Genomic DNA, 21655 nt, shown 5'->3' on the forward strand with positions numbered 1-21655 from the left:
AACCGCTGCGCCACCCAGGGATCCCCTGTTTGTTTTTTTTTTAAAGATTACATTTATTTATGAGAGACACCAAGAGAGAGGCAGAGACATAGGCAGAGGGAGAAACAGGCTCTTCGCAGGGAGCCTAATGCGGGAATCAGTCCTCAGACCCTGGATCATGGCATGAGCCAAAGGCAGATTCAACCACTGAGCCACCCAGACATTCCCACCTTCTTATATTGTGATAGGATTCTATAAAAGTATTTGTTTCACTTTCCCATGCTTGTCATCAAGCTACTCCCTAGTGAACCAAGTGTGTTAAGCATAAAAAACTATGATTTGCTAGGTTCTACTTTTAGGACCAACAACTGAAAAGACATATATTGTAATGATACGTGAAAATTACAAAATGCATTAAACTACCAGCTGTTTTTCATTAACTTCTGGACTATATGAGCATACAGTCAAGTTTCCTTCTCTTTAAAAACTTGTATCCACAGCCTTCAGACTTCTTCTTATTCTCATTCATTCCCCCAGGCAAACACACCTGCTTAATAAGGTCAAACCAAGGCACCTTCAAATAAAAGTACATACTGCAATCCAATACTGATGGTGGTGCCCTCCAGCACAGAAGTGCTTCGTTCTCAGCAACAAATATTCCCAGTTTTGAACAGACATCAAGAGGAGACTTAAAAGGGGCTTGTCAACACCAATAATGTTGGTGTTTCCTTTCCAACACTACCATCCCCCCCACACCCATCCCTGGCCAAAGGACTTCTTCCACGCAATTTTGAAGAGTACAAATTAGGAGCCTGGGTGGCTCAGTTGGTTAAGTGTCTGCCTTCAGCTCAGGTCATGATCCCAGGGTCCCAGGACTGAGGCCCACATCAGGCTCTCTGCTCAGTAGAGAGTCTGCTTCTTCCTCTCCCCCTACCCCCATGCTTATGGGCTCTCCCCCTACTCTCTCTTTCTCTAATAAATAAAAATCATTTTTAAAAAAGAGTACAAATTGATACAAGGGAAAATGATCAGAGTGCTGGCAACTAGACATTAATGGTGTCAGCTTCTTTTGATGACATTTATAACCACAGATCATAACTCAAAACAGGAAATATATTCTAATCTGGTGCCTTCAACTGTGATTTTGTAAAGAACCAACCAGACCAATACAGGATCATAAAACAGAATTATTTTTTACAAGATTTATTTATTTATTGAGAGAAAGAGAGGGAGAAAGAGTACATGCCTAAGTGATGGGAGTGACAGAGGGACAGGGAGAGAGAAAATCCTCAAGCAAACTCCCCATTAAGTGTAGAGGCTGATGTGGGGGCAGATCCCAAGACTGTGATCATGACCTAAGTCAAAATTAAGAGTTGCTTGCTCTTGGGCAGCCCGGATAGCTTAGCGGTTTAGCATCGCCTTTGGCACAGGGCGTGATCCTGGAGACCCGGGATCGAGTCCCACGTTGGGCTCCCTGTATCGAGCCTGCTTCTCCCTCTGCCTGTGTCTCTGCCTCTCTCTCTCTTTCTCTCTGTGTCTCTCACACAAAAAAATAAAATCTTAAAAAAAAAAAAAAAAGAGTCGCTTGCTCAACTGACTGAGCCACCCAGATAGATGCTCCCCAAATAATTATTTTATTTTTTTTTGAAACCAAGTAATTATTTTAAAAGACACAAATACTTTTTAAATTTGAAAATTTAAAATCCCAACAGTTTTATGTAACTTAAGAAGCTAACTCTAAAATTCATTCAAAATTGTATACTAGAGCTGAAGGCAGAAATAATCATTATGCATATACAAAGATACAAACATGAGCATGTACGATTATGGTTCTAAGAAGAACTGGGCATGGTTCTAAGAGCTTTATATAGAATAACCCATTTCACTTTCACAACAACCCTATAATACAGGGTTTAGTACTATCATCCTCATTTGCAGATAAGGAAACCAAGGCAGAGAATGACTAAGTAGTCTATCCAAAGTCACAGAAGTAATAAGCAGTGGAGTGAGGAGGATTCAAACCCAAGTGTTCTGACTCCAATATCTGAGCTCTTAATTACTATAGGTCTACTGCCTCCCAAATGAAAATGTTCACTGCAATATTGTTTATAACAGCAAAATATTGGTAATAATTGTCCATGATCAAATACTGGTAAAATAAATTATGATCCATCCATCATGTGAAAAAAATAAACGATGTAGAGCCAGCATACATACATACATACATACATATTTACAATACATTAAGTGAAAACAATTCACAGAAAAGGTTTAGCATACTTTTATTTGCATTTTAAAAACAATCTCTTTATGTAGGTTTATATGTACATATGTTGCTCTTTGGTTCAGGTCTCTCTCTAAAATATTAACATCAAATAGTTAATAATAGTGTCTTCTGGGGACAAATGGATTAGGTGGAAAGGCTAAAGAACTCTTTTATGTATTTTCATGTTAGGTGCCTTCTTTCATAATTGGGATGTTATTACTTTTAAATCAAAAACAAATCTAACAAGCAAACAACAAAGGAAGTAGAACCACAGATAAGATGCTAATAATAAGACTGACACTACTGGATCTACCCCTATGAGTCAGTTAAGTTTGCTATGCTCACAGCCATAGACTGGAAAACTCTAGGCCTGCCAATTTTTGACACTGATTATATACAGTAATACTGGCACACTTCAATGCAAGGGTATCCAACATCATTAGTGACAGTCAAACTGCTTGCATTCAAACTGCAATTCCACTATTGACTAGCTGTATGATTTCAAATGAATCACTTAACTTCTGTCTCATTTTCCTCATTGTAAAATGGGGATAATAGTATTTGCCTCACATGTTAAATATTTGTAAAGTCCTTATAATAACACCTGCACAAAACTAATATATATACACCTATATATATATATATATACACACACCCATTTTAATAAAAATAACAAGAAAAAATATGCATGTGCATTATGATATTAAGCTAAGAGATCATCATCTATTCAAAGGCATCAAATGACCTCTCCAAGATAAACTAAGCACACCACACCTATCAAGGGCAAGTGCAAAACTATTTTTAAGGCTAAATATACACATGTACAAATACTATACCATAATGTAAAATGTATTTCTCACAGTCAGAAGAGTGCCAAAGCCACCATACTAGAGCACACCAGTGAGTGGCTTAGAGCTCTGTCTTGTGTGGCCACACAGAGAACAAACCTCACCACATCAAGCCTGGAATCTTTCATCTACGAGGGCTGCACAGTAATACAGTTTTCAAACCTTAACGTACAGAGAAATATCCTGTTTTGAAACAAATTCAAAATACTTTCTTAAAATATCTTTTCTGTTGTTTCTAGATTAAATCCTATTAATATATTTTTATTTTGGACCAAGCAACCCTCTCCCTTAAACTTTTTTCCTTCCCATCCAAAGCTCATCTTGATTTTAAGGTACCTCAATGCAAATGCTCATCTTTTGTAGGTTTACTTATAAATTTTTAACCCTGTCACCTCAATAGACAATATAAACAGCAAAGAAATTATAATGCCCTGCCAAAAGTATCAATTTTATTATCTGCTGTAACTATGTTTCTAGAATAAAAGTTGATACATTGTAATTGGCCTATTAATGTTAGAAATTTGGAATTAGGCTTATTTCAGGATCTAAATCAATTCATTAGGCATACTTTAAACCTCCAGGTCCTCAAAATATTTTTGTCAGGATGCTGTGTCTAAAAACATTTTTCCCATATTACATCTTACATTGCCACATAACCTGTTTAAAATGAAGTGAATTATAAAGTCCCAAGAACCCCTTGCATCTCTCCCCTGAAGTGGAGACAGAGCAGAGGGGCAAAGAGACTAGGATTAACTTAGATCCTTCTTTCAATGTCTCCTGGATCTTCTTCCCATTCTAGAAACAGTAAATGGAACATCACTGAACATAACTCAGTGAAAGCCAATTTAGAAATTCTTCAGTCCCCCATTCAACAGATGATGCAATCTAGACCTAGAGAAGTTAAATGACTTCCTCAGAATCACGTGCTTAGGACTGAAGCGATGCATGATTATGGGACTAACATCTTTCCATCCACTTGAAAAAACAGCCCAGGATTATAAATACTAATAACAACATACATTTACACTGTAGAATTGCAAGCAACTAATACAACCCCAGTCCTGTATTACCAAAAAAAAAAAAAAAAGAAAGAAAACAATTACATGTCTTGTTGGTATGTCCTCTAGATCTTTTCAAAATACTCAAGTACTCTGGTATTTTATTTAGTGTTGAGTCTCATTTTACAAAAACACAAGCTTAACCTTGAAATTATTACCTCCTTGTTCCACATCAAAGCTAAGGATTAAATTCTTTCTTAACAAATTAATGAGTACTTAAAACAGATGGTCACAATTACCATCAAATTTTTAATATCTACATTTTTACATTAATAGTTTCCCCTACTATATTTTAAAGTAAATAATTTTCTGTTGCAAATGGAAGAATCATTATAGCAAATGTATTAAAAACCAATTTTCTCTGGGTTTCATACCTGTTGTTCATCCTCCATGACGTTACTAGCAAATTCAAATACTAGGTCGTTCTGTTGGACAACAGCAGCCATAATAAAGCATTCCCCTTAGATCCACATGAGAAAAATTCCAAGCAGGTTCAAGTATGAGGCAGCAGAATCCAGTGACCAATTTGGGTAAAAAAAACCCGCAGCTAAGTCTGTGAAGTTACTGTATACCAGGTTTTCTTTAGGGATGGTGCTTCAAATTTTCTTGGTTCACTGATAGTCTACTCAAACATAGGCAATTTTTCTGAAATTTTTCTTCTCTAGAACTTCTTGGCCTGAAAAACAGAAGCTTAAATTAGGAAGGAAAAAGCAATCATGCTCATTTAGAATATAAAAATAAATACTGAGGGCAGGGTCTCCAATACATTTTTTGTTAATTTTTTAAACAAAATCAACATGACTGATGAAACAGGTTTAAGTTACATATATATTCTTTGAAGATTTCATTCCTCCTAAGATAAAATCACTTCTCATTTCTGAAACTGAAGCCATTTGCCCTTCCTCCCCCCACCCAGTTAAACTACAGTTAAAGTACCAAATACTAAAAAAAAAAAAAAAACAGCCATAACTAAGTTTGTAATTGCAATAAAGGACATATAAACAATTTCCTTCTTGCCAGTAATTCAGCAAACCACATGAGTAATTACATCTGTATATTTTTGCCTTAGGAGAAACATTCATACAGTATCCTTGTTAGGCCTAATATATATAAGAATTTAAATCTGTCTAGTACATTTAAAGCTTAGTACTATCTTAAGAGCATTAAAAAATAAGCAGAAATTAAAGTCCATTCTTTCTGTTCTTTAAAAAGCTTTCTGATAAGTAGAATGTTTTACCATGCTTAAGCCTGTCTTCAGTGGCTTCTTTTTTAATGCACTGAAATGTATCCTTATCTCTAACACAGGCTTGTAAGCAACAGGAAGGAAATGGTACTTGACCACGTCATGGCAAATTAAAACATGCAAAGAACTGCACTTTACAATAGTAGAAAAACAGAAACGCAAGTTAAGAGTGAAAACAATTTCATAGTGGAAGGAGAAATGCTTAAAAACTGCCTGCCAAAGATGTTTGCCTATTTAAAAAAAAAAAAAATTACCATACTAACAAAAGTAGAAGGAAAAAATTTTTAGTTTATCACAATGTTATGACATACTGAACCATACTCATGTTTATGGCTATAAATATGGTATGAAAAGACAAGGATTATAAAAATAACCACATTAAATAATGTCTAATTCTTTGAAAAGGCATTTACAATTTTAGTTTTAAAGAGACAAGTTAGGGAATGAAGCTGACTGAGCTGGTCAATTAGTTTCCCTGAAAACTTAAATCAAGCTAGCATGTGCCAGTGGAATTAAATATTCAATTTCCTAAATTTGGTAAAGTTGATTCCCTATATACTCGGAACTCTAGGGGTCATCATGGATAGCTGTAATTTTCCTAACTGGGAATCAAAATAAAATAAGGGTTAAGAATTCAATTTGTATGGTATTTCTACTGATTAAACTGAATTCTAACCCAGCAGTCCCCCACACCTACTCTACCCCACCACCTCTTTCAATAATGAGTTCAACTCCAACACTAAAAAAGCATTTTTATTTTTAGCACATTCAGGTAGTTTTTGAGCAATGCACCATACCTGGAGGAAGAGAGAGAATACATGCAGGGAGGAGGGACAGAGAGAGAGAGAGAAGCAGACACCCCCCAACTGAGCAAAGGGCAGGGATGAGGGCAGGACCCTGGGATCATGACCTCCTGGAATCATGACCTGAGCACAAGGCAGACACTAAGTCACTCAGGTGCCCCCTTCTTATGCTCCTTCATACAAATTACATTCATTCTTGACTCCCTTCTTAAATTCTTATTCTCCATTTTCAGAATAACTCTCCCCTCAGCACTCATTCACATTTTTCCTGGTCAATACTCAAGTCCCATTTCTTTTGTAAACTTCCCAAAATCCCTACACCTCCATCTATCTGGGTCACTCCCTTCAGAAATACAGCACTTACTGTCCACTAAGTTAGCAGTAACTGTACATTGTCTTACATTTGAAAATTATGCCCCCCTAATTCAAATGAATAAATGTTAAATACCTGTTATTTCGAAAGTAATATGCCAGGAAGCAAGATAGTTAGAGCAAAACCTCTCTGGGTAAGTAACCATTGTCTAAAATTCCTTCTGTACCTACCAAACTTGTGTGTTCAAAGCAATAGTAAAAAGGATTATACTGGGGCACCAGCGGGGCTTAGTGAGTTAAGCATCCAGCCCTGCGTCTGGCTCCCTGCTCACTGGGGAGTCTGCTTCTCCCCTTCTGCCTCTCCCCCACTCATGTATGGATGGTCTCACTCTCTCTCTCTCAAATAAAATCTTTAATAAAATGGATTACGTTAATGACAGATATTGCTTAAAAATCTATCATTAGTTAAACTATTTCTACATACATACTTCATCAAGAATGATTCGAGTACTTTTGATTAAAGAGGAAACCATTATTCCCAAACTTGAAAAACCAAGTAAGAAAGTATAACCAGAATTAATGGATGTTTCCTGGTAACAAAAGTTTCTCTGTAAATGTTAGATTTCAAAAGTCCTATTCCAAATCCATTTATTTGTAAATACAAAGTGACAGTCTACCAGTGTCCAAAGTGAACACGTCTATGTAAAGTTAAGTTTCACTTTCTTTTCCACTGCAGTCCTATACCTTTTCTTACTAGTGTTTCCACATTATTATGCATTAAATGTTTTTCAAAACTCTCAAAGTACAAGCAATCAACATGCCCACACCTTCCAATACACACTAACAATCAAGAGTAATAAACCAAAACTGAAATGATTGTCCATGATCACTAAGCCACACTTTTAGGATTGAAACAGACACCTTCACTCTAGTGGGTTGCTTATGATCATTTCCTTATAGAAGTTTATATACTGAAAATGTGAAAGAAAAGCTTCAGAATTATTTTGCTGGCCTAGTTAGGCATCTGATCCTCTGTCTTCTCTCTTTCCCATTCCTTCTCTCCATAGTTACATAGCCTATACCATCAAGATGGGTCTTGGAAAGAAATTTTCCAATTCCGGATCTAGAGGTATCACTCATACATATTAGGGATACTTAAATAACAAAGCCCCATTGCACGAAAATCTTTTCAGTAATAGAGGAGACTGAACACATAGATCAATGATTTGGTTTTTCCTGAGTAAACGGAGTCCCTGTGCCCAAGGTCTCACAATCTAAAAGTTTAACACAACCGCAACGAGATCCCTCACCTCCTAAATCAGGACTCTGTCCAGGGCAACAGTACACAGCCTTGCCTCTACCCAAATCTGCTGTGCTTTAATAGTTTGAAACAGATTTCTTACTTACTTATTTATTTATTCATTCATTCATTCATGAGAGACAGAGAGAGAGGTAGAGACATAGGCAGAGGGAAAAGCAGGCTTCCCTGTGTGTGAGGGGGGAAGCCCGATGTGGGACTGATTTCACGACCATAGGATCATGACCTGAGCCAAAGGCAGATGCTCAGGTCATGCTATACAGCACCCAGGTGGGGATGGAGATAGATAAATAGATAGATAGATAGATAGATAGACAGATAGATAAATTTCCATCTTGAGTTCAGCTCCTGATCTTCCAAATCCACTCACTGAACTATTAGATAAGTCCACACCAGTGCCCCTCAAAGTCACTATATTATGTCTAAAACATGTCCCAAACTGAACTTATTTTATTCCTCAAAGTTGCTCTAGTATGAAAAAGATAGGGTACTCAGATTGAAAAGAAAAAAGGTGGGTTTTTTTGTTTTTGTTTTTGTTTTTTTTTTTGCTTTACCCTAAAACAAACTAGAAGGTCTTTATTAACTATGTGTATTATAACCATTAACTATATGTATTATATTCAGGAACACTCTGCTTCATTAGAAATTCTCAAACCTATTTCATTTTCAAAATGTCATTTACTCTTTATGAAATAAGAAAAAATATAAGTGAAAATTGTTTATCCAACATAGACATAAACAGTTAACATATTTGTACCATTTTGAGATGCATCTAGTTGAGCATCCACCAAAGAGTAGAAACTCCCCAAGCTGGCTCTCATGTCTTTTAACTGTGTCAGGATCACATTCTTATTCTTCAAGGAGACATGCCACAGGAGGGTCTTAACAATAAGGTTCCTAATCTGTTATTACTAATAAGCTGCAGATGTAAGGTCAAATAATAAAGGAACAAAAACAGTTAAAAGAACACAAGCTCTGGAGTCAGACCACCTAGGTTTGAATCTTCAGCACTGTGACCTTGGACAAGTTACTTAGTGTTGCTCTCTCCTTTCTCTAAAACAGGTACAATATATAACACCAAAATCTATAGATGCTGGGAAGATGGGATGCAAAATCCATGTACAGAATGTCTGGCACATAACTTTTGTTCCATAAACATTAGCTTCATTATAGTCTCAGTACAATGCAAGAGAAGCATAACAGGAATGAGCCATATAACTGATTACTCCTTAAGTGTCATTTCCATCCTCTCTGGAAGTCTCCTTAACTACAGTTATTTGCTCCAACAAAGAATACTAGATAGCCCATTATCAACAAAAGTATAATTCTATTCCAGGGCCTGAAAATTTGGCACCTACTTGATAAATCCAGCTGCTTCTAAGCTAGGATCTCACCCTGTCTGGCAAGCTTCCCTTAACACAGAGTTCCATTATGCCCCTGTTCCAAACAAAATGAATTTACTGATTGTAAACACAAAGCCCTCAGCCACATTGATGGCTACTACAACCAACTCAGTTCATTTTTGTTTAATTTATTATAAAATATTACGAGTATCATAAAAACATCACAATTAAAATCAGTTTTTAGTACTTCTCCTATCTGCTTTCCTGATCCCTGATTGAACACAAATTTAAGTTTTCTTCAAGAGGGCTTTAAACACAGGGGCCTAAAAATCTATTAATTCATAATGATATTTAAAAACAAATCATCACTACCCTTTGGATGTTACCAGGCCACCACTTACTATACTTAAAATGAAAATTAGTAAATAAAAGATATAAAAATAATAATAATAATAATAAAAATAAAAGATATGACAAAAATGTTTTAGATTAAATAATTCTAGCCCAAAAGAGGTAAAATACACCAGCTTAGAGCAACGTGATGCTTGAAAGATTACCTTTAATAAAGTATTCAGACAGTGCTTATGTTTATGTATATATACGTGTTTATAAAGCTGAAAGTATCTAAAGACTGGAACCCTGTAGTAACCCCAGATGCCAAGTATCTGAACGGTAAGTTTTTTTTTTTAATTTTTTTTTTTTTTTTTTTTTTATTTATGATAGTCACAGAGAGAGAGAGGCAGAGACATAGGCAGAGGGAGAAGCAGGCTCCATGCACCGGGAGCCCGACGTGGGATTCGATCCCGGGTCTCCAGGATCGCGCCCTGGGCCAAAGACAGGCGCCAAACCGCTGCGCCACCCAGGGATCCCTTTTTTTTTTAATTTTTATTTATTTATGATAGTCACTGAGAGAGAGAGAGAGAGAGAGAGAGAGAGAGAGAGGCAGAGACATAGGCAGAGGGAGAAGCAGGCTCCATGCACCGGGAGCCTGATGTGGGATTCGATCCCGGGTCTCCAGGATCGCGCCCTGGGCCAAAGGCAAGCGCCAAACCACTGCGCCACCCAGGGATCCCCAACGGTAAGTATTTTTATATGAAGTGGTAACCTAATAAAAAGGTCCTTTTCAACATATAGACATACTAATCATAGGAAAAGCAAGCATATTTAGAAAAAACATTACCTTAGACAAATACAATACAAATTAAAGGAAACCGAGTAAGAAAAGAAAGCGTAAATAACAGAAGCTATGCAAATATGATGAGAAGCAAGCAATAAACCCATAAACTGTAATGACTGGGATTCCTGTGCAATATACTATAGTCAGGCCTCGTCATTTGTTTTCTAATATAGTAGAACGCTTTACACATGAACTTCCAGAAGAAATGAAAATAATAAATCAGCAGTACCAAGATAAATTCTGTCCAATTATCCCAGGGCCAGCTGGTTCTCAATCTAAAAAGCGTGGAGTCACACAATTTAGAGCTGAAAAAAATCTAAGGATTACCTAAAACAACACATTCATTAACCAGCTACAGAATCTGGGCCGAGCACAATCTGACTTATCCAAGGTCACAAAGACCATAGCAAAGAAAGCAAAAGAGGCCAAATTCCCAGCTCCATTTTCTACTCATGTCCCTGTATCTACATTAATAGAATGTCATCAATATTGTTCTTTAGCAGGGTATCTGGAAAAGAAGAAATCTCTTGTAGAAGGATCTGCAGCAAAGGTCTCTACATTGTTCCATGTATCCTTTGATACATGCTAAGTCATTTTCAATCATATTTTTACATGGAACAACTTTAAGTAGAGGGGTTTATAGATTTTTCTATTATTGTTCTAAATCTTAAAGTTTTACTATTATTGTTCTTTTCCAAACTCTATCATATCATACCATTTGCTTTACCTTCACTCAGCCTAGAAACTGAAAACATTAATAAGCCTTTTTATAAAAAGCTCCCACAACCTAATAATTCATGAAAATACTTTTTTAAAAAAGATTTTATTTATTCATGAGAGACACAGAGAGAGAGAGAGAGAGAGAGCACGGGGGGGGGGGGGGGGGGGGGGGGGGGGGTATGCGTAGAAACACAGGCGGAGGGAGAAGCAGGCTCCATGCAGGGAACCTGACTTGGGACTCCAGGATCATGCCCAAGGCCCAAGGCGGCACTAAACCGCTGAGCCACCCAGGCTGCCCATGAAAATATGTTAAAATAAATTTTAACTAATATTATTCTTGCTACTTCTTTGAATACAGTATTTTTATCACTTACATTTTAAAAAATGTGAATATGGAAAAAATGATTTAAAAGACACACCAAAATGTAGTTACAGTTAAATAACCAGATTTGAACTTCCTCAGACAAGGGTAGTTTCTTAGTTCCTACTGAGATAGATAGATAGATAGATAGATAGATAGATAGATAGATAGATAGACAGAGAAAGAAAGAAAGAAAGAAAGAAAGAAAGAAAGAAAGAAAGAAAGAAAGAAGAAAATAAAGAGATGGATGGAGGGGAAGGGGGAGGGGAGAGGAGGGGAGGGAGAAAAAGCAGGAGTTAGGTACCAACTGTAAAATAAATCTCACTCTATAGCCCTAATTCATATACTTTGTATATAACACAGAAGTTAAAAAAACACAAGTTAATGTCACAAGAGGAATAAATCATTCCCACTGCATTCAGGGTTCCCATAATTTAATTCAAAAAGAAAATGTTTTAAAAAAGAAAAGTAAAAGAAAGAAAAAAAAGTTGCCATATCCCTACCATTTATTTCAAATATTCAAGGAATTTAAGAAAATTTAGGAGAAATTTTAAAATATGTCCTTGAAATCCGACAAGTAACACATGTATATTACCATCAAAGGATACATGTAAATAGCTATCCTGCCCTAAGCATCTTTCATTGCAATTTGAGGGGGTCCAGGAAAGACAGGGGAACTGAAGTACCCAGAACTTTTTTCAAAAGTACAATTTTATTTTTGTGTGAATCATGCCCAAATTGATGTTTTTTGTATAGAAAACCTCAGTCAGGCTTCTAGTGATATATGCAAAGCAGGCCTTGGAGACCTGAATAAGTTCACCTTACCTCAGCTATGTTAGGGTAAAAACACACACACAGTCAGTATGATCAAGCCAAGCAAGCTGACTTCTCTAAGCTTTCGTCTTTTTGCTGACTCCCAGATGTTCAGTTCCAGGACTCAGAGGGCAGGCTGCAATTACTCACTGCCTGGACCTGAAATTCCGGTTCTTTCACATTGTTCTCCACTTTCCATCCTTGGCCACTTGGGCCTACCTGGTGTCAGGTTACATTCAGGCAGCATTCATAGCACCTTGCAAAACAGCGTACCTAGACCTGTCAATACCTGTGGCTTTAAGATTAACCCTTTTGTTGAGTGTATTCTGAAAACGAGAGAATGTAAAACCAAAGAGAAATATCCAACAGTAATTAGATATTGTTTTAACTTTGGCCCTAAAAAAATTTAACTCCTTTCCCTTTTCAAAATGGTTAAAAGTGATAATTATCAAAATGTCATTAATTGGTGCTTTTTATTATACAGATAAACTGAAGGAACTTTCTTCCCTCCAGCACCCAAAACCTGAAACAAAAACACACCTATCCAGGGAACACAAACGTGTAAATGTGCTTATCAGCAAAACCAGTTGGCAGTTTGAAAATGTTCTCTCTATAACAAACAAGAATCTACTTGCAGGGAAATTCTGTTTCATTTCTGTAGTTGTTTATTCTCCTGGTTAATATATTCATCCTCTTAGAAGATGCGCTCTAGAGCAGTGGTTCTCCCATCTGAACACACAACAGGTTTTCCATCGGGAAGTGTTTCAATCTAGCCCAGACTGTAGGAGAAAAGCCAGGAATAGATAGTTAAAGGTCCCCCAGGAGATTCTGCTCCATGACAAACCCACCCTCCAACTCTCACAAAACACTCTTCTAGAAGAAACTGTATCATCATAAGAAGTTTCACTCTTAAGGATAGACACACTGTCCCTCCAAGCTTACCCACTTTTATCCTAACTTCCCCCAGGGGTTCTTCATCCAGCAAACAGGAGCACTTAAGCAAAAATATCAGCAACCTACTTCTTTACTCAAAACTAATCAGAGGCCTCCACTATCTATAGGAAAAATGTCAAATCCATAAGTGGGGATCTTCCTTTGTTGCAAAAGGAATGAGAAAAATCAGGGCGGTCAGATTTGTAAAACAGAATTATCTGAACAGAGTAAGGACTGAAAGAGTGAATGGGATTATTCCACGGATCAAATTTAAGAGTACCTCTGCCACAATTTTACTACTCTTTACTTTCATCTCAGAGAAAGGTATTCCAGCATTTCTGCGTTTTATAGTCTTCATGTCTCCCCAACCGTATCCCAGTATTAAAGAAGCCAAAATTAGCCCTGCTCCCATCCTCCTTCACCCTAATCCTTTATGCACCACCCTTTTCCAGTCTTCTCTCTGTGCTCACTGACATGATCAATCCTGATCTTTCTTAGATGATCACAATCTTTTATAGCTGTGGCATTTCAGGGTCCTCTTCAAAATCACAGTGGGAATAGATTTAAAAGAGTATAAACTCCAGAGGTGTCTGAGTGGCTCAGTCAGTTAAGCATCTAGATTAGGTCATGATCCCAGGATTCTGGGATCCAGCCCCACACTGGGCTTCTTGCTCAGAGGGAAACCTGCTTTTCCCTCTCCCCTTGCCTGTTGCTCCCCCTGCTTGTGTGCACGCTCTCATTCTCTCTGTGTCAAATAAATAAAATCTTTACAGAAAAATTAAAAGAGTATAAACTCCAGAGAAGCAAAACATTTTCACCTTTCCTGAGTTACCAATTTGATGGATTTTAAGATTCCTTGTGCACAAAACTTCCTGCTCCCCACATGTGACAAGACCTCTAATAACCTAATGATCTACTGTTTTTCATAGCATTATCTCTTTTCTTCTTTAAAAAATAGAAAATTATCTTAAATAAGTCTGAATTTAATCAAATAATTCCAGTGTTCCATATCAAGATCCTAAAAATGGGATTCTTTGTATGATCATCCTCTCAGCTATCTGGCAATCACCTAAGATTCTAAATTCAATAGCACCAAAAAACTACACACAACAAAATCGCAAGATGAGAGAGATGAAAGTAGAAGGACAGGAGCTTAGTACTGTAACATACACACTTAAAATATAGATATGCAATATTTATAAATTCCACATGTAGCCTTTTATCTTCCTACTGTACATATCTTAGAAGCAAACTTTAAATATTCCTAAGAAATGTGAAGATTTATAATACACAATAATTAAAATTTTAGGCCCTTCTATATTTCATTATATAATTGCTCACTCAATTTTTAAAGTCATATGAATCCATTTCAGTTACTGTTAATTGAAGTGCATCAACATCTTGCATTAGGTGAGAGGAAACAGTTACCTGATATATAACCAGACCTAATCAGAAGATCCTTCAACATCCATTTTCTAAAGAAACTATACTTCTACTGATTGACTTACTGGTAAAAAGTTGATGAATATTTACTGAACTCCCTAAACTCAGTACCCTTGGTAAATACAAAAAGATAACACATGGCCTTGTTCCCATGAATTATATAATCTAGTTCAGGAAACAAGACCAAAAGAGACAGTAACTGAACTTGAAAAGGTAGTATGCAATTAAATGCTCTTAAAGCTGGTTAGTACTACAGCCATTTCAGAAGAGGTGATGGATAAACATTCATAGACAATGAAGGACCTAAAGTCAATCTTAAAGGAAGGTAGTAGGATGTGAAAACACTAAGGAAAAGGAAAAAGTAGAGTCTAGCATGCGTGAGCAAGTGTACGTGCACTTGTCTGAATGCTGAGACACAGAAGAATGCAGAGAATCAAAACTGACCAAACTAAATTTGAAGACAATTAACAGCTTGACAGGAGCTAAGAGGTGTCAGTGGGAAATGGTAGAAAATGTATTTAAATAAGCAAAGTAATGGTTTTGCTTAACCAAATTATGGAGTCTCGAAAGTCAGAGAGTAGTATTTAGTCTTGATTTGGGAAGAGGTAGAAAGTTCCTGGAGGTTTTCAAATCAAGTTGCAACAACAGAGTATGATCCCTATGATTATAAATCCCAATGTAAGTAACATACACGGGATCTGGTAACTACCATCAAAAAATGATGAGAACAGCTTAAACAAACATTCCATTGTTTGATTGCTACACAGACAACTTCCAGGCACCAGTGTGTAAACTGCCCTCCTTAAATTCTTCATTAATTACTTATAATAGAGATTTTCGACATGGTTTTTAAACTGCCTAGAGTGCTGCAAAATTGTTTAAAACAAAATTCACTTAACTAATTTACTTCAAGTTTTTATTCTTCGTTTAAGGATTGGAAGAGGGAGAAAATAGGGAAAAAAAGATTTTCAAAAGGATACTGACACTACCACATAACCTTTCTTACAAGTTATTCAACTGAACATCAAAACTGCCCTACATCCATCTGAATACAAGTGAAACTTTGAAATATGTGAACTAGTTGAGTCTACAGATGATTGTATCTTGTCATTTAGTTATTACTATTAAATAAGATTTTAAACAGATGATGCTGATTTCGTTACTCAATGAATAAAGACAGGATACTCATGACAAATGCACATTTCTTAGTAACTTAATAGAGACTGCTATCACCAACATCCAAGGAATCTGGAGTTTCTTCCAGAGATATCCAAAAGATAGGTGCTCCTGTGAAAACACGGAGTTGACTAAGTGACAGTGTATTAAACCTGGCTCTTTAATAAAGGTATTTTCTATTTCATGGCTTTGTGTTACTCTTGCAAAGTTCAAGAATTTAAAGTCACCTTCATAGATGTAATAGGCACTTATTAGATTTTTTAAAAGATTTTATTTTTAAGTAATCTCTACATCCAACATGGGGCTCAACCCCACAGCCCTGAGATTAAAAGTTGCACACTCTGCTGACTGAGCCAGCCAGGCGCCCATACACTTATTAGATTTTTAAATCTACTTCTGCATAAAGACACATCCAGAAATTATAAAACAGCATAACAAGGTTTATTTGTGTTATAATTTGTTAGTAATATGTCATACCTAAAAAGTGTTTTACCATTAACATACGTACTACTTTACTTAATTCTTAAACATTTATAACAACCATTGATGATTTTATTTTTTTAAAAGATTTTATCTACTTATGAGAGAGAGAGAGAGAGAGAGAGAGAGAAAGAAAACAAACAGGGGGCGGGGGCACAGGGACAGGGAGAAGCAGATGATACCCCCTACAGCCCCCCTCTGAGCAGGGAGCTCACGCTGGATCCCAGGATCATGACCTGAGTCAAAGGCAGATGCTTAACCAATCAAGCTACCCAGGCACCCCAACCACTTTTTTTTTTCCCAACCACTTATATTTTTAACAAGACATAAGAAACCATGACACTTATCCTCAAGGAGCTTAAGAAATGATTAACAAATTACAAAACAATATATGGAAGAAAGTAATTGCTACCATTTGTGTGTGCCAGGCCCTCTGCTAAGTACTTCACTATCTGTTATTTAATCTTCCTATCAGTGATATCTACCTCACTTTATTTACACAAGGATACAAGGACTGGGGGAGCCAAACACGTAAGGGCAGGGACCTGATCACAGTCACTACTATAACTCCCCTACCCTATACAGATGGTTCATGATAAATATCTGCCAAATGAATGCTCAAGGTGTTTGGAGAGTCTAAGCACATGTCTGACTTCAGCTCATGCTTATTCACCTTCTCATGCATTTAACAAATATCCACTGAGCACCTACAATATGCCAAGACTCTGTTCTAGATGCTACAAATATACTGGTAGAACAAAATAGACCAAAACTTCTGCCTTTGTGAGGCTTCTAATCCAGCTATCTTTTTTTTCCTTCCTATTTCACCCATCATCCCACCCATCTCCCTTCTGGTAACCACCTTCAGTTTGTTCTCCACAGAATCTGTCTTGTGGTTTATCTCGTTCTTTTTGTCCTTTGTTTGCTGTTGTTTCTTAAATTCCACATGAGTGAAACCATATGGTGTTTGTCTTTCTCTGACTAATTTATTTCATTTAGCATTATAGTCTCTAGTTCCATTCATGTTGTTGTAAATGGCAAGATTTTATTCTTATTTATGGCTGAGTAATATTCCAGGGTGTGTGTGTGTGTGTGTGTGCACGCGCGCACGCGTGTGAGTGTGTGTGTATCTATCACCTCTTCTTTATCCATTCATCTACTGATGAGCACTTGGGCTACTTCCACAATTTGGCTATTGTGAATAATGCTGTGATAAACACAGGGAAGCAATGTCTCTCTGAATTACTCTGAATTAGTGTTTTGTATTTTGGGGGTAAATACCCAGTAGTGGGATTACTGGATCATAGGTCAGTTCTAGTTTTAACTTTTTGAGGAAGCTCCATACTGTTCTCCACAGTAGCTGCAGCAGTTTGCATTCCCACCAACAGTGCACAGGGGTTCCTTTTTCTCCACATCCTCATTAATACTTGTTGTCTCTTGATCTAATCTGGTGATCTTAATGGGAACAGTGTTTCCCCTAAAAAATATTCTGCTTTAAAAATGTGAGGTCGTCAGTCAATACAGGTTGTTACCTTAACACCCAGATAGAAACTTCTGGCCACTCTCTTTCCATGTCTATGTCCCACTATCTCCTAACCCCCAACAACTGGGCAGAAAATAAAAGATTGTGAGTTGTGGGAGAAATGCTGCATCTTTAAGACAAATTTAAGTACACAGGAAGAGGGAAAGCGAAGACCTGGGGTGGGCGTGGAGATGGGGGGAGAACTATAGCTAAATCCAAAGGCAGGTTTCTTCAAGGCAAAGCTGATGAACCTAGACGGAGATAACCCGAGGGCCTCTATTTCACTTTAATTTTTATTTTGACTTTGAATGGGTTGAAATTTAACAATAATAGAGTATAATGGGATTTTTAAAAGCATTCTCTTTACAAATATAAACACTTCAAGGAAGAGGAGGAAAATTTTCCCTGTATTGTCTTCCTATATACTAGATGGACTTCAGAAATTGTATCTGCACTATCTATATTCTTTTATTTATTTAACAAGCACTCACAGAGACCAATCTGCCAGATTCCGGTGGGTTAAGGGAGGATGATAGGGAAAAAGCAGTGGCTAAGACACAGTCTTGCCCTATGAGCCATCACAGTCTACCACCTAAGACAAATGCTGATCGCAATAATATAAATAACATAGCAGGTGCAGACACAAAGCTTATTCTCCTATGTTATTCCACAATTATTTACTATGTCCCCATCTCTTAAGGTTACAAGTCACCTGAGAATAAGACTTACATCAACTTTTTCTATATGTTCTATATATAGTAATCTACATTAATTTAATTTTTAAAAATAAGATAGTAATCTACATTAATTTTCAGCTGAAAAAAACTTAATACATGAACTTTTAAAAAATATTTTAAAACAGGTCTAAACTAAAATCCTACTTATAAGAATACTGCTTTGTTGACAATAAGACTAACTTAGAAGCCCCAAATCACTGAGGTAACAAGACTTAGAACAAGAACAGAGAAAAGGGAGAAGCAAGAAGTAGTTAAGGGAATTATTCCTTTTATTCAGTGGAGAAATTAGGAAAATTGTAATGAAGAGCTAGACATTTTCTCCGGATTAATCTAAAGACAAAAGTATAAGATTTCTGATAGTTAGCAATCAGTGATAACAAAGGTATTCTCAGACATATTTTTTCAGTGAAACAATATATAATCATCATTTTCACCTATGCTGAAAACACTAATAATTTCATTAAGATACTTTATTTCTATAAACAGCAAAAATAAACAGGGGGAAGGCAGAAGCATGAAAGAAAACTTACAATGAAACTGCTTCTTACAAATAAACCATAAAAAAACACTGTAGTTCTTAATCAGCATTTTGTTTCTAGAATGAAGAGAACACTTATCAAGCATGTATTTATTCCTCTAAGAAGTATTTATAAGATCTATTATATGCTAGATACTAGGTACACAAAAAATGAAGTAGTTTGCCAACTAAAGCAAGAAAAAAAAGCATATAAACAGATAACTACAGAACAATGTAAATAATTAAGTCAACCAAGTGTTAAGGGAATAGCGAGAAAGAGATAAATACCTGTGAGAACCTGAAAAACTTCACAAGGAAGTGACATGTGGGCCATTTCTTTAGGCATAAGCAGCATCTGTTTTTTCAAAGTAGAGATAATGTGACGGGGAAGCGGGGGGGAGGGATATTCCAGGTAGACTAGGCAAAGGTAAACTTCAAAGTCTGAATCACTGAATAATAAGTGAAACAGCAATTTAATGAAAACAAACTTTCCTAAAAGGCCAGAGGACCTTATCAGAAGACACGTATTCAAATCCTAGTTCTTCGATCTACTATATTTTCTTGAGTTTAAGTCAAGCTCTGTGATCTTTCTTTTGTCATCTTAAAGTTGTACCATAAAATGCTTAAAATGTTTTAAAGAATTTGGATATGCCAAAACACAAAAATAAATTAATGCTTAAATACTAAAATTAAAAAAAAACTAAAATTTTGAGATCAAAATACTAGCTTATTTCACTTCACAGTGAATGTACATCATACATACAAATTTGAAAGCCAATCCTTTATGACCTATAAAAATTTCACAGAACTAAACACATTTTAATTATGTAAAATTTATATTTTCTATGTCAAACATCTAATTGTAATCTTACAATCCACATAATACAAAACAAGCCAACAACATACCTAGAATCAACGAGTGACAAAAGTTTAATGAAACAAACTTTATGTTTAACAGGTCTCCCTAATGGGAAATTAAAGTAGCAATTGTACATCTGTGTCTCTGTTCCTCTCATCGTGGTTTAACTGACAGGAAGCAGAAAACAAGATATGGCATACAAATGTCAAGTATTTCCTGCCTTCCCTGCTACATCTTTATGTCTTGTTTTATAAATAGTCCAATAGTTTATGTGAAAATGTATAAAAGTATGGTCAACTATAACATAGGAATGTGAAGAGTGTTTATGAAAACAGCAAATAAGGCTATTTTGAGGTTGGGATCTAAGTTCATTATGCATACAAAAACTCATTATAGTTTTCTGTAAAAGTATTCTTAGAGGAGTAAACATCTTACAAATTCAGACTTAAAAACCACAATGACTGAGTAGAAAAATCAAGTGTCTGAGCAACAGAATAAGCCCTCAAACTGGTTTGATAAATAACATTTGACCACCTGGATAACTAAAAGATAAGTACCACCTTAAAAAAAAAAAATCAACCTTCAAGCAATCAACTCAAAACAAAGCAGGACAGATAACTTGCCTCTTTGATCTTTGGTCACCATGGTTTGCCAGTACTCTTTCCAGATTATAATTTGTGTCCCCTCTGCCCCCAAACAGTCTCTACTCCCTTGCCCACTTCCCTATATATCCAAAACTTGGTTAACATTATTTACTCATTTATGTTCAACTCTCAACTATATACAAACTAAATGAAAGTCTGTTCTCAAAAGGTGAATTCTTACTGCTGTCACTTTAAGCAAACTCCCAATTAACTACAACTAATAACGTAGAGATGCTTACTTTCATCATGCCTAGCTGCCTTCCAAACTAATAATGCTTAAGAATCGCCTCAAAAAAAAAAAAAAGAATCGCCTCAATTCATCATTCATATGCCTCATATTCTATAAAATCTTGGGCACAATGCAATCATCTTCTCCATTCATCTTGGTCTATTTTTACTATCCACTACCACAACTACAATTTCACCAGGTTTTAGTGCTATTCCTCTCTAGGTCAATGTTCAATATTTTACTACACATAAGCCCATGTTGAGCTTCCTGTGACCTGTTTCCTAAACAGAACTTAGTATGCACTTAATAGTCAACTTTAAGCATGGTACCATGCTCCTAAAATGAGTAATCTCAAAAATCAAATGTGCTAACAATGATTTGCAACTGTTTGATTCTACCAAGGGCAGGTGTATATTATACTTCCTTTCAGCTTATTCCTGAGACTAACAGGTTATGAATTACAATAATACATAAATTTGTCTCTGATTCACAGATCAAAGGATCAAACATCTACATTTATAAAATAAATCCTCCATTTTTAAATGAAGGTGTTTCAAACAGTTTCTGAAATTAAAACACACATAACATTGCAGCACCTGACTGACTCAGTCAGTTAAACATCTGACTCTTGATTTCAGCTCGGGTCATGATCTCAGGGTCATGAGATGGAGCCCCTTGTGGGGCTCCACACTCAGCAGGGAGTCTGCTTGAGATTCTCTCTCCCTTTTCCTCTCTCCCTCTCTAGACTAAATCTTTCAAAAAAATAAAGGCTTTAAAACACACACACATAACATCAATTACTCTAACTTAAGTCTAAAATCTTCCCGTTATTTTTCCTTAGGCTCTAGTATGTATGTAGTATGTATGTGCTTTG

The 21655-nt window shown here is 36.3% G+C and overlaps 1 protein-coding gene across 4 annotated transcripts in view; it reads right to left on the reverse strand.

Moving 5' to 3' along the window:
* The window catches only part of ELF1 (E74 like ETS transcription factor 1), a 106985-nt gene that overhangs the window by 44418 nt on the left and 40912 nt on the right, over window positions 1-21655 (reverse strand). For 3 of the 4 annotated variants that reach the window (XM_041731095.1, XM_041731092.1, XM_041731093.1), the window contains exon 2: window positions 4526-4827. In XM_041731095.1, the coding sequence (XP_041587029.1) occupies window positions 4526-4597 (72 nt within the window). In that variant the 5' untranslated portion in view covers window positions 4598-4827. Of the gene's footprint in view, window positions 1-4525; window positions 4828-5388; window positions 5411-21655 lie in introns of those variants that run through there. The other variant, XM_041731094.1, reaches the window with a different exon arrangement.

The sequence above is a fragment of the Vulpes lagopus genome, chromosome 16 (assembly GCF_018345385.1).
Source record: "Vulpes lagopus strain Blue_001 chromosome 16, ASM1834538v1, whole genome shotgun sequence".
Lineage (NCBI taxonomy): Eukaryota > Metazoa > Chordata > Mammalia > Carnivora > Canidae > Vulpes > Vulpes lagopus.